An 11,793-nucleotide genomic window follows, 5' to 3' on the forward strand; every position below is an offset into this window, starting at 1 on the left:
TCGTCTCATGCAGCTCACTGATCCAGTAATGAGTGACCCGACAGTGAAGAATAAATATATGTATAACTAGTTTAGCTTGTTCCAGAGGTAGATCAAATAGCTAAGTGTGTTAGGTCTAACTCTAATTAGTGTGTGTGTTGCTCCGCTCACCGGTCCGTCACAGCGGGTGGAGCTGCAGGATTTCTGCTTCACACACGTTGCAAACCGCTATTTTATTGTCTTTTTCGGACACCTTAAAATACTGCCAGACTGGTGAAGCCATTTTGGCGAGCTTGTTTTGCCGCGCACAGAGAAAAGTGTCATGTATTTTACGTCATGTGATCGGCTCTCCCGATCGGCATTTATAGAGAGCACCGATTGATCGGCAGAGAGTGAATATCGGCCGATATTGATCGGCGGCAGATCGGTCGGAGCATCCCTAATTAAAACACATCAATAATCATAATAGTAACCCAGTAATATACGATTCTGAAATGGGCCATTATGCATAAAGAGTACTTTTATTTGTGGTACTTTAAAGGTGGGGTAGGTAAGTTTCAGAAACCGGCTCGAGTGCACTAAAATTTGAAAGTACACAGCCGAAAAGAATCCGCCCCTTCCTTCAGACTTCCTTACAGTTAGTGACCACCAGGTGGAGCTATACACACTTCATAGCTACAAGATAGGCGCATTATGAATTAAAACTGCACCCTAACACCACTGCCGACAGAGTATATATCTGCTGCTGAACATACAACACAAATGGATTAAATACCTCAACAAACCATGTTTAAGCTAGAGAAAATGAATTAAGAGAATCATGTAAGTGATGTGTGTACATTATCAGAGCCTGTAAACCGGAAGTGCTCCCCCACTGACAACTACAGTAGCGAACATATCACACAGTCCATTAAAAAAAAAGTATGAAATGTCATGGTACTTCTCACAGTATTTTATTATTTCGAAGTGAACATGACTCGGGTGAATTTGGCAATGAGCGGTTTGTTTATTCGGCCGGACTGTAGCAACTGCACCGGCGTTAGCATAGCTGTAAGCTAACACAGCGGTACCGTGTTTGTTTGTTCGCTTATGTGTTTGTTTGCTTATTTGTTTGTTTTGTATATTTTTTGCAATAAAATCCTCACTTGTGCAAACACACAGAGCAACTTCCAATCAGTGTGATTCTACACTGAGATGGGGAAAGTGGTTTCATATTCATATTTCATCAATCAGCTATTGGCTGTAAGAGGATTTCTGTCAGAGCAAAGCTCAGAGGGATATTGATTTGTATAAACAGCACGGAGGGAACAACACACAGGAAATGCCAATTGTGTCTGAAAAGGAGGCCAAAACCCCACTGAGGGCGTGACTGTCAGCCAGGGTCAGATGTGTGTTCTCCTCTGTAGGATGTGAGGGTGCTTAGTGAAGCTAATGATGATAGGGCACCACACAGGAAGATGCTTCCCTGAGGCAATGCTCTAATAACACATCCCCCCCCCCCCCCGTGTGTGTGTGTGTGTGTGTGTGTGTGTGTGTGTGTGTGTGTGTGTGTGTGTGTGTGTGTGTGTGTGTGTGTGTGTGTGTGTGTGTGTGTGTGTGTGTGTGTGTGTGTGTGTGTGTGTGTGTGTGTGTGTGTGTGTGTGTGTGTGTGTGTGTGTGCAAACATGTCTCTCCCCCAGAGCTCCACACAGAGGAGTGGGTGCGTCAGCGTCCCGTCGAGGAGTCCGCCCCGTGTCGGGAGGTGGCAGCGGGGGAGGAGGACAGCGACACAGACCTCACCTACGGAGAGGTGGAGCAACGGCTGGACCTGCTGCAGCAGCACCTCAACAGGTGAGGGGGGGGGGGTAAAGTTTTACTTTAAAAGTAAAACTTTACTTTTAAGCTCAGCATGTTTCAATGCTTGATGGCCATAAAGAGGAGGTTCCTGACCTCTAGAGAACAGAAGGAATCTTTGGGTTCCCATCATGCTTTTTCTTTTTTTTTGCAAAGTCAGCTCAGCTCAGAGCTCTGAAGACGAACCCTCCTCCCTGTAAGTGAAGCTCTCATGGAGACATTTGAGGCCAGACAGCGGCTGCAGGCGTTAATGCAGAGTGTGTGAGCAGCTCTGTGACTCCCGGCTGCTCTGTGCAGATGGAGGGGGGGGGGGGCAGACTGTCTATCTAGATGCAGACACATTGCACAGACTGTGGACGTCCTCATGTGAGGAGGAGTTGCACAGTTTGGGGAGATGATGTTCACTGATGGAGGGAACATGGCTCAGAGAGTTCCCCCATCAGTCCCACTCAGTGCACTGCATCACAGTACAGCTGCAGACACTGGGCTTACTGTATGTGCACTTATTCTCCTCTAAAGAGCAAACAGCCACCTGGCAGGCTTCCCCCACCCTCCCTCTCCATCCTGTGTTTGCTGTTGTCAAAAGGAATGTGTGGAGGAAAGGTGATTCACCCCCTCAGAGACGCCATGATGTAACTCTGCATCGGGTGATGAAACGGTGCATTTCCTGGTACCTGCAAAACAGAACACAAACTTCCCTTTACTGTTTACTTTCCTGTTTTGTAGCTGCAGTAAATAATATTTAAGTTATTTTTCCTTTGATAAAATACTTGCAGTTATTCAACTTGTCATAATGTATGTTACTCAAGTAAAGGGTCTGAATACTTCAGACTCATGCTAGTATAATCCTCCATACTAACCCCCATGTGAGGCTGAGTCTCCCTCTAGTGTTTAGTATCAGTATTGACCACCACCACCTCCATCCCATAGTATTAGCAAAGACATACAGTATGTACATTGTCACATTTTTCCAATGTGATGAAAAACCTGATGTCTTTAGTCCTCACCATGCTTGTTGATTCTGAGTGATGTCACACTGCTCCTTTACATAACTGCATGGTGCATCAATAAATCCTCCATATGTGATGAACCACCCTTTTGTGATTTGATTCCATGTTTTCCTGTCAGACTGGAGTCGCAGATGACCTCAGACATCCAGGCCATCCTGCACCTCCTCCAGAGGCAGACCACGTCCGGGCCCCCCGCCTACAGCACCGTCACCTCCAGCCCCGAGTACCAGAGGCCGGCCATCAGGGTGCAGCCGGTGTCGGCCCTGCAGGCGGAGTTCAGCCTGGACCCTGCTCCGCCCCGGCCTCAGGTATTAAACCACACATTCAAGACATTAAGGAAAAAAACACATATATTGCAAATATTGAAAGTCTGTCAGGGCATTGGCTTGAACAGTGTGCTCACTCTGATCCGTCTTCACGCTGTGTTTCTCCCCCAGAGCCCGGAGAAGACCCCGAACAGATCCACAGACGGCTCCCCGGTGCTCCTGCGACCCAACGCTCTTCCAGACGGGGGCGTGGCCTCCCTGCTGGAGACCGACTGGGCCTCGGAGCAGAGACACACACAGGACAGCTCCGTGGAGCCCCCCCCCCACCAGAGGCTGCCGTCAGGCCGACAAGCCTCCCTGCCTGAAGTGGGCTCAGCACCGTCAGCACTGCAGCGGCCTGCGTCTGACCCGGGGCTCCCAGGAAACTAGCCCCCCCCCACCTCTCCTCTCAAGCTTGTCTCAGGGTCTAAGAAAGAGACTGTATATGCAAAGGCAACTGTAGACTTTCTTCCATTACTTTTACGGACTCTCTCGCCCCTCTCTGATTTAAATGTATAAAGACAATTTATACAGAGGTATTTATATTATTACCACGTGTAAAGTCATCATCCGACGTGTACATACTTTATAGAACACTGCCAGCAACACGAGGCACCTGATGTGCTTTTTCTAAAACAGATATGCATGTTTTACGTTCTGACGGTTGCTTTTCTTCCTGTGGCATGTTCCTCACTCTCTCCAGGACCTCTGTAGCTGTCACCTCTCTTTTCTAACGCCCCCCCCCCCTCCCCCAGGGAATCAGCTACATGAAAATCTTCCTGAGGCATTTCCACAAGCTCTGATCTTTCTATCAGCAAATTCCAAAACGTCCACGCAGAGATCTGCCGCTATATTTAGCATGCCTGATTTCACCACAACGGATAACAAACACTGAGAATACACAGCGCCGTGTGTGAGGCTGCGCAGACATCACACACACACACACACACACACACACACACACACACCAGTCTTTGAGAGCAATAACGATCTCATTTCTCTAGAGACGAATCCGCTCTGGAGACCATTGTGCACGTGAACAAAGTAAAGGGCCTCTTTCAGCTGCAGTTATGTTCCTTCTCATGTTTCAGACAACATAATGAATGCTTGAATTATTAGATTGAAAAACACATATTTACCATATAACCACCTGAATCCTATCAATATAACAGAAGCATGGCTGTGGGGGGTTTGCAGTTCACTAGACTTGTCAGGGTCAGCGGTCTGCGGGTGTTTCTTTACATTACTATTAGGGCCATTGTAGCTGGAAATGAAAGATATGAATCTGGAGAACAGAACCTTCACTTTGCAAAGCTGTGGTGTGCAATGTGAGGCCATGTGGTTCCTTTGTTTGTTTTCAGTGAAGTGGGGACTTAAATCTGTTAGAAAATATTTAAACTTTCTTGCAAATTATTAAGAGAAAATATTTGATATTTTTAAGTGTTCTCTTGTTAATTAACCACTTAAAACTCAGAGAATATCCATGTGTTTTCTCTATAATGTTCTTTATTTTTGACCCAAAGACACTGTCATTTCTGCTTCATATGCTCACCGACAGGAAGTGACATCTTGACTCTCCTTCACACCCTGAGTGAACTCTGACGATCCCACGTGATAGTTTTCAGTTGCATGCTTTAGGTCTTCCATCGTCTTCTTAAAAAGTACAATTTCCTAGATAAAAACCACGAAAAAAGAGAAAATAGTTGTCCATGTTTTCGGGCCGCCTTCACTAGCCTTAGCTTTAAACGCCTGCTCTAGCCTTGACACGACGGCGACCCGGTGCAACAGCGCCACATTTAAAGGAACCACGTTAGGGTGCATGAGGAAAATTAATTAGTCATTTCCTAACCACACACTCCCACACAAGCTCATGTATTGCATGGAGACTGCACTCAATTATAACAAGGTCTCAAACTGTTTATGACATTTGGAAGGAGATTTAGAAATAACGCTTCAACCTATTTTTCTAAAACAAAGTTTCATTTGCCATTATTTTTCTATGACCTTATTGTTTCCCCCGAGATGTTGAGGGGAAGGCTTTGGAGTGCAGAAGGGAAGAAGATGAATGCAATGTACAGCCTCTCAATGTAGCAAGCAACACTTCAGTGACGGGCTTTAGGCTGCATGAAACATTCATATTGCACATCATATCATTTCTACTTCTTCAACCCAACTCTTTACTTTGTTGAAACCCCGGGAAACCTTATTTAGGAAAAGAGAAACCACACGGATGCTCCAGCAGGGTGTCCTCCATCTTTCTTTCTCGAGCACAGATGTAGAACAAAAGTTGCTGACGCCGATAGACTCCACGCGTCCTGAACACTTTTCCATGGGATTTGCTAACTTTTGCACAGATTAGAAAACTTGCTGTACTGGATAACAATGTCCCTTTTTAAATACTTAGTGCTGTTCACAATTGTTTTTATGCATTTTTTTTAAATGTTTGCCACTGTATTTTATACAATGCAACACTTAACAGCTCATTTGAATGTTTCTGTTCTTAACTATATTTAAATAAATGAAATATATCATGTAAATAGACTGGGAAAAAAATGCGCAATTGTATAAATGAATAAACAGAATGCATACTGATTAGAAAGTGTTTATTGTGAGTAACAAAATATGATCTGAACTATGGCATTAGGAGTGTGCAGGGCATCTTTACAAAGTACAACCGGCTGGGTTTGTAGGGAAACATTCAAAACAAAGTGTGAAGCTGCACAAATCTCAGGCTTTATCTCACTAGCATTATAACAGTATCACAGTCACTTTGGCTCGTTATCAACTTTCACATCAAGCTAATCTAAATGTATACAAAACAGAAATAAAAAAATATGGCAAGAAAGGAGAAAGCTCTAATAAAACCATAGCCATATACAGTTCAGTGTAAAGGCATGTGAACATGTTTTGTCATTAATCATGATGCTGCCTAACAAGGCTCTCTAGAAGCGACTTTCATATATTAGCGTACATTCAGATTATAATGGCACATTAGGTGTCTCACAGGTCGACACATCCAGCATCATTCTGGCATCCAATCGAAGATTTTTAAAATGTGTTATAAATTATTCTAATTCCTCTAATACTGTGTTTATATAGATTTATATATGTGCCTGATTCAGCAAGTCCCTGTGTGACTTACAAGACTAAACAGCAAGTGTTACAAGCATGAGTACTTCCCTGTTGCAGCTCAGTCAAATATACTGGCGCCCTTTGCATCCCCATGAGGCAGTGGTCCAGACTCCTCCTCTGATTGGTCAGTGCAGCCTTAGATGGCCATCGTGCACAGGATGAACTGGTGACAGAAAGAGACAGAGATGGAATTAACCTCAACAGGATGTGGTGTTTGAAGCTGCTCTGAGCGGTTTCGTATGCAGGTAAGCTGCAGCTGCATGGAACTAAAGAATAAAGGACCAATTCAATTCTTCAATCAGTAGGCAGCAGGCTGTGAGTTGAAACATCTGTACTTAAGGTTTGTGATGCAGTGCTATCTCCACAGGACTCACGTCATCGTACTGGAAGGAGACGGCTCCCTGCTGCATGGTGTCTCTCCGTTTGAAGGTCTCTGCACCAGGAACAGGAGACATCAGCGTCAATAAACACATTTCACGCTCAGTCCACATTAAACATCTGGACAGCAGTGTGTTCAGTGAACGTGTGTGTGTACCTGTGAGAGCGCGCAGTCTGACGCAGCAGGCCACGTAGTCGTCGAAGTAGATCCTCCCTCCTTTGTTGTAGCGCTTGATGATCACATTCAGAGCCTGAGGGCCGATGCGGAACCCTGAGGAACACAGAAGAAGATTAATACCCGGCCCAAACACGCAGAATCCATGTGCATTTTGTCTGGACTTTCAAGTCATTGTTGTCTTCATTAAGTGTCCCGCCCTCATGCTTCAGCCTCACCCATAGAGTAGACGGCCTGCCCCATCTCCTGCGGCTCCACAGTGCCGCTCCTGTCCCGGTCGAACATCACAAAGTTCTGCTTCCAGCCGCTCAGAGCCGCGAACAGGTCCTTGAACTCGTTGAAGCCCATCTTCCCTGTGGAGTCCCGCTGCACACACTCGGGTTAAGATTCATAACTGCTGACCCACAGGTATAGAAACAGCAGGCAGCCATTGACATACACACAGCTGGTTAACCCGGTTCAAGGACAAACACCATGCCTACTGGACACATACTTCCATGGTGAGTGTGAGTGGACAATAGGAGCAGCTGAGGGGACTCGTTGGTATTAAAGTTAGGATACATCCAGCATTGCGATCATGACTCTGCAAGTCTCCAGGCTGAAAGCTGTGAAGAGAAAATAAAGGGGGAAATGAGCTAGGTTTAAAGTCCATGTTTTCACACTTAACTTTAGTGATACTTAATCCATCTGCTGACGGCAAAATCTGTTCAATATTTCCCTGATGAATGAATCAATGCTGTTAAAAAGGCTGTGCTTGTATTCAACTCTGTGCACTTTCTCAATCTCACAGTAATATGTATTACAGTCTTTAAATGTTAGTCTTTATTCATGAAAGGCAGTATAATAATATTGCTAATAATATTTTCTTGGCGAGCTCTTATGCCACCAAAAAACACAAATATTGAACTTAGATACTCTTCATTTTACGTCATGTATGTAATCTGCAACATATTCTCACATATTTCGTGAACTACCACTTCCTTCTCCTTTATACTAATGAATATTCATTTTTCACATGCACTGAAAGAGACTGTCAGCTGTCAACCAATCACAGAGGAGATAATAGTGGTTTGACACTTCCCCTCCAGAGAAATACATCACTATTAAGCATTTTGTTAGTGTTTTAAAGCCCTCTAAGTTTGCGAGTACGGCCTCTGCTCATTTGTTAAATGCTAAACTAAGAACTCATGGTATATTGTCTGAGGCCGTGTTCCTCTCTTGTGGAAGGAGTCGTGGACTTACGAGAGTAGGATCCGGTGAATCCACTCTGGGTGAGACACCTCTGCAGCTCGTCTGCATCCACCTCTCCGTCCTGAACACAGCACGGGGGGGGGGGGGGGGGGGGGGGGACACACATTATAGTTTTACTTTTCTGTAGGCATTTTAAATCTTCCACAGACTTCCAAAGGACCACTTTAGATAAGGTCGTGTAGCGAGTCATTCGTTACTGAAAGAGTGTGAAATCAAGTTCAAACAGAGCCCTGCTTCCTCTTAACTTATAGTAACTGAACCGCCTCATGAAACCAGGTATGTCTGCAGAGAATGTCCTCTTTGTGACTACACTTCAAAATGAAAGTGAAAGCTAGACTTTGGTAAAACGGTGGCTTTTATAAAGGCTACGTGTACTGTGTGCTTTCCTGTGAGTTCCTCCACACTCACCTGGCCTGCAATGGCGGTGAAGTAACCCCACATCGGGTCATTGGCAGCAGCTGGGGCTGGGGCGCCGTACAAGCCTTGATATCCTCCTCCATAGGCGGCATACCCTCCCTGATGGGGTGCGCCTCCCATCTGCCCACCCATGTGCCCGGGCATGGGGCCTCCCATGGGCCCTCCCATGGGCCCTCCCGGCATTCCCGGCATCCCCTGAGCTGGCATTCCCGGCATGGGACCGCCGTACTGAGGCTGGGGACACATCAGAGACCAGGGTGGGTGTCATTAAAGACTCTCAAAGTGTTTATTCAAATGTAGAAAGCAGGATACAACTACCACGGATTTTTCTCACTTTCAATGGTTACTTATTATTATATAACTCACATAAAGACTTTTTAAAATAGCAGTTCATTGATCTTGACAACAGTTTGGGAAACGTGATATCTTGTTGTGCTTATATAAAGCATGCCAGTGTTGCATTCACTGACTGCAGGTATCAACGTGAAGTGATGCCTCCCTGACTGTCACTCTGGAGGCCTGCTATTGGCTGAGGAACAATAAGCTTCTAACCCCTATTTATCAAAACTGAGGAGTCACTGCATTCCACACTTAGACGTAGATAAAAGCGATTTTTAATTTAATATACAAAGCTTACAATGAGGTGTGTTGAGTCCCATTTTTCTAGTTAAATTCAGAATACAGGCCAGAATTGGGTCCTCTTTGTAATTAATGAAGGATTCCCAGAGGCAGATGTATAGGCCTTAAAAAAAGATTGGTATAATATAATAGGTCAAACCTCTATCATATAAACACGTCAAAGGATTTGCATATCCTCTGGAATGTTGGGGATTCTTTTCTCCCGGAAGACATTTTTCCGACTCAATTTCTAATAAAGTGGAGAATAATATGACTCCTTACTTCCAAATTAAACCGAATAACCGTAACGTTTTCTTCTGATAATATATATATAAACCAAACTAATGTCTACATGAAGATAGGAAACAGATGTATGACCCGTGTAACAGAACAACTTATTATCGCTATAGTATTCGCTCAAACAGCCCCAGGCTAGCTTTTCTGCTAACCAATGTAGCTCGTTTAACAGTATAACAATACGATAACATATCATTAACTCACCGCACCGTATCCAGGATAAGCCATTTGGTGAAATAGGGAAAACTGTAGCAAGTTGTATATCTTTATAGTGGGAGTGACGGTATACAAGGGTTTCTGTGAATACACGGTAGTAACTTCCGATACGTCTGAGCAGTTGCTACATCACATCCGAGCTGCAGAGGGCTGTCGGGAAGTTAGTTGAGTGACGGGGGAGATAACCAATAAGCGAGGAGCAGTAGAAGAAGACCGGCCCATCAATTGTTTAATGAGTTGCGTTTAAGTAATCCTCGTACATTTCACCTACCCTAAAACGACAGACAACATGGTTTGAAATACAAATATTTAAAGGAAGAACATGAGTAAAAAACAAGTAATACATTTGAAAAAGATACATTCATCAAGCTGTTAAACACTTTTCCCCTTAATGTAATTTTTGGTAAGTTGAGTTACGCTTCTGGTTGATTTTAAAGTTAAGAGTCTCCACTTTTCCAATATTTCCCAACTTCTCACTAAATTCTTCTTCACTAAATATTTAACTGTCATGCATGGCTTCATGTCACCACTAGATGGTGCTTTTAAGACACTTTGTCCACAAACAAAACAAAACAAAACATGTACTTCATTTCTATAACCTGAGTTAATGCAATGACAGTTAATTAGTTTAGCAACTTTTAAATAGAGGCAACTCAATGTGATTTGCAAATGGAAAATGAATACAGTATACATAAAATCAAAAATCATAATAATTAGCTGAACTTTATGGGTATAACCTACTCCCTTTTTATTTATCTGGTCTCTGCTTTATAAACCTTGAAGGGAAGAGCTAGACAAAATAGGAAATGCACACAGAACATGTATGATGTGAAAGACAGTATACTGTGAAATAAACAAATCAGAAGTTACAGGAGCCACATCTACCCTGAATGTCGCCCTTCAGTCAAACTCAGAGGAAATGTGCTGTGGATAGAACACAGAAAAAGTGTGTTGGGTTATGTGGTGAGCAGGTAGGGGAAGTTGCCGCGGTTGTCACAGCTTCCTGTTGAGCTCTGTGTCATGGCTCTAACTTAACCAAACATCTGTGGTGGGAGGTGACATGCTGACACTCATTCACTGTCCGGTTAATGTCAGTTTGAATGGTTAGAGTGCCTGATAGTACTCTGGCAGCTATACATATATTGTAATACTCCTTATAACATGTAGACGTGGGAGCTTGTAGGGATAATAACATTGATCTGAAATAACTGCTAAGTCTCAGTGTCTAAAAGTCAAATGCTATGTCTTTAAATGTCTTGTTTTGTCAATCCAAAACCCCAAAATATTTACTTAAATATGAAATCTACATAATTGAGCCATTTGAGTTCAGATGCTGCTACAGTACATTCAACGGATACACACAGCTTCACTGACCCATTTCTAACACTTCAAAACTGTTACTTCCAAACTCCAACACTGTTCATCCTCCAGCCAAGAATGCAATTACACACGGTCTGATGAAACCAACACCAGTGTCTCTGTTTATCCTGTGAATAAACACCGACATTTCCCTGAGAAGAACTGGTTCAGAAATTCAGGGAAAACACCCAGCGTCATGTGCTGTCGCTGTGATGACAAAGGACTTAAACTCAAAACGTTTAAGTTTGTGTAACATTTAACAGTGTTGGTCTGTTGTGATTATTTTATTGTTGCTTTTCTCTGTCTGAACGTTTTATACTTTGGAGCTTTTCTTGATTATGGAAAAAATATTGATATAAATCTACATTTAAATATAAAATAATCTTAGAAACCCAGACCTTTAAATCACAGCTCTCTGTATCTCTGTATGTAAATGCTTTCTCATGCATTCTCCCTCTGTTGTTCTCTTTATCAAAGTGTCCTCAAACAAACACTATATTGGTCCAATAAGGCCAAATGTGATTAAAGTGACACCTATAAATGCTTTTAGATGTGTTTAGTGTCATGAAAATGGAGGTATCAATGAAGGCACGCTCTTCAAACAAGCCAAGCTGCATTAGGAAGACTTCCACTGTCTATGTGTTTGCAGAGGATGTCCGGTGTGAGGGGAACAAGTGCACAATATGATGCCTATTCCCCATAAAGGCCCAGCTTTATATTTGTTAAGCTTTTAAAAGGCTTTTAGCATTGACTGTGACTGGTTGGCACTTACAGCATGTACAAAGAAGAAACTAACAACATGGAATACATCGACTTATTTTTA

At 43.4% G+C, this 11,793-nt stretch overlaps 2 protein-coding genes across 2 annotated transcripts; one reads left to right on the forward strand and one right to left on the reverse strand.

Moving 5' to 3' along the window:
- The first annotated feature begins 2,836 nt into the window (after positions 1–2,836).
- Positions 2,837–5,713, forward strand: LOC117458441 (voltage-gated inwardly rectifying potassium channel KCNH7-like). The gene is made up of 2 exons (XM_034098922.1): positions 2,837–3,130; positions 3,260–5,713. The coding sequence occupies exons 1-2, from the start codon at positions 2,954–2,956 to the stop codon at positions 3,515–3,517; spliced, it is 435 nt and encodes a 144-aa protein (XP_033954813.1). The 5' UTR covers positions 2,837–2,953; the 3' UTR covers positions 3,518–5,713.
- A 3-nt stretch (positions 5,714–5,716) lies between these two features.
- On the reverse strand, positions 5,717–9,774 carry LOC117458432 (sorcin-like). The gene is made up of 8 exons (XM_034098911.2): positions 9,600–9,774; positions 8,472–8,714; positions 8,055–8,124; positions 7,374–7,417; positions 7,031–7,178; positions 6,795–6,908; positions 6,634–6,692; positions 5,717–6,422 (listed from the first exon to the last, which is right to left on the reverse strand). The coding sequence occupies exons 1-8, from the start codon at positions 9,621–9,623 to the stop codon at positions 6,396–6,398; spliced, it is 729 nt and encodes a 242-aa protein (XP_033954802.1). The 5' UTR covers positions 9,624–9,774; the 3' UTR covers positions 5,717–6,395.
- Positions 9,775–11,793: the final 2,019 nt, after the last annotated feature.

Source organism: Pseudochaenichthys georgianus, chromosome 2 (assembly GCF_902827115.2).
Source record: "Pseudochaenichthys georgianus chromosome 2, fPseGeo1.2, whole genome shotgun sequence".
Taxonomy (NCBI): Eukaryota; Metazoa; Chordata; class Actinopteri; order Perciformes; family Channichthyidae; genus Pseudochaenichthys; species Pseudochaenichthys georgianus.

Excerpts from the sequence above, each read along its gene's own strand:
- LOC117458441 (XM_034098922.1), top strand. The coding sequence starts at position 2,954 with ATGACCTCAGACATCCAGGCCATCCTGCACCTCCTCCAGAGGCAGACC. Across the intron at positions 3,131-3,259 it reads CTGCTCCGCCCCGGCCTCAG|AGCCCGGAGAAGACCCCGAA; the intron begins GTATTAAACCAC and ends TTTCTCCCCCAG.
- LOC117458432 (XM_034098911.2), bottom strand. The coding sequence starts at position 9,623 with ATGGCTTATCCTGGATACGGTGCG. Across the intron at positions 8,715-9,599 it reads CTTATCCTGGATACGGTGCG|CCTCAGTACGGCGGTCCCAT; the intron begins GTGAGTTAATGA and ends ATGTGTCCCCAG. Across the intron at positions 6,909-7,030 it reads GCAGGCCGTCTACTCTATGG|GGTTCCGCATCGGCCCTCAG; the intron begins GTGAGGCTGAAG and ends TGTGTTCCTCAG.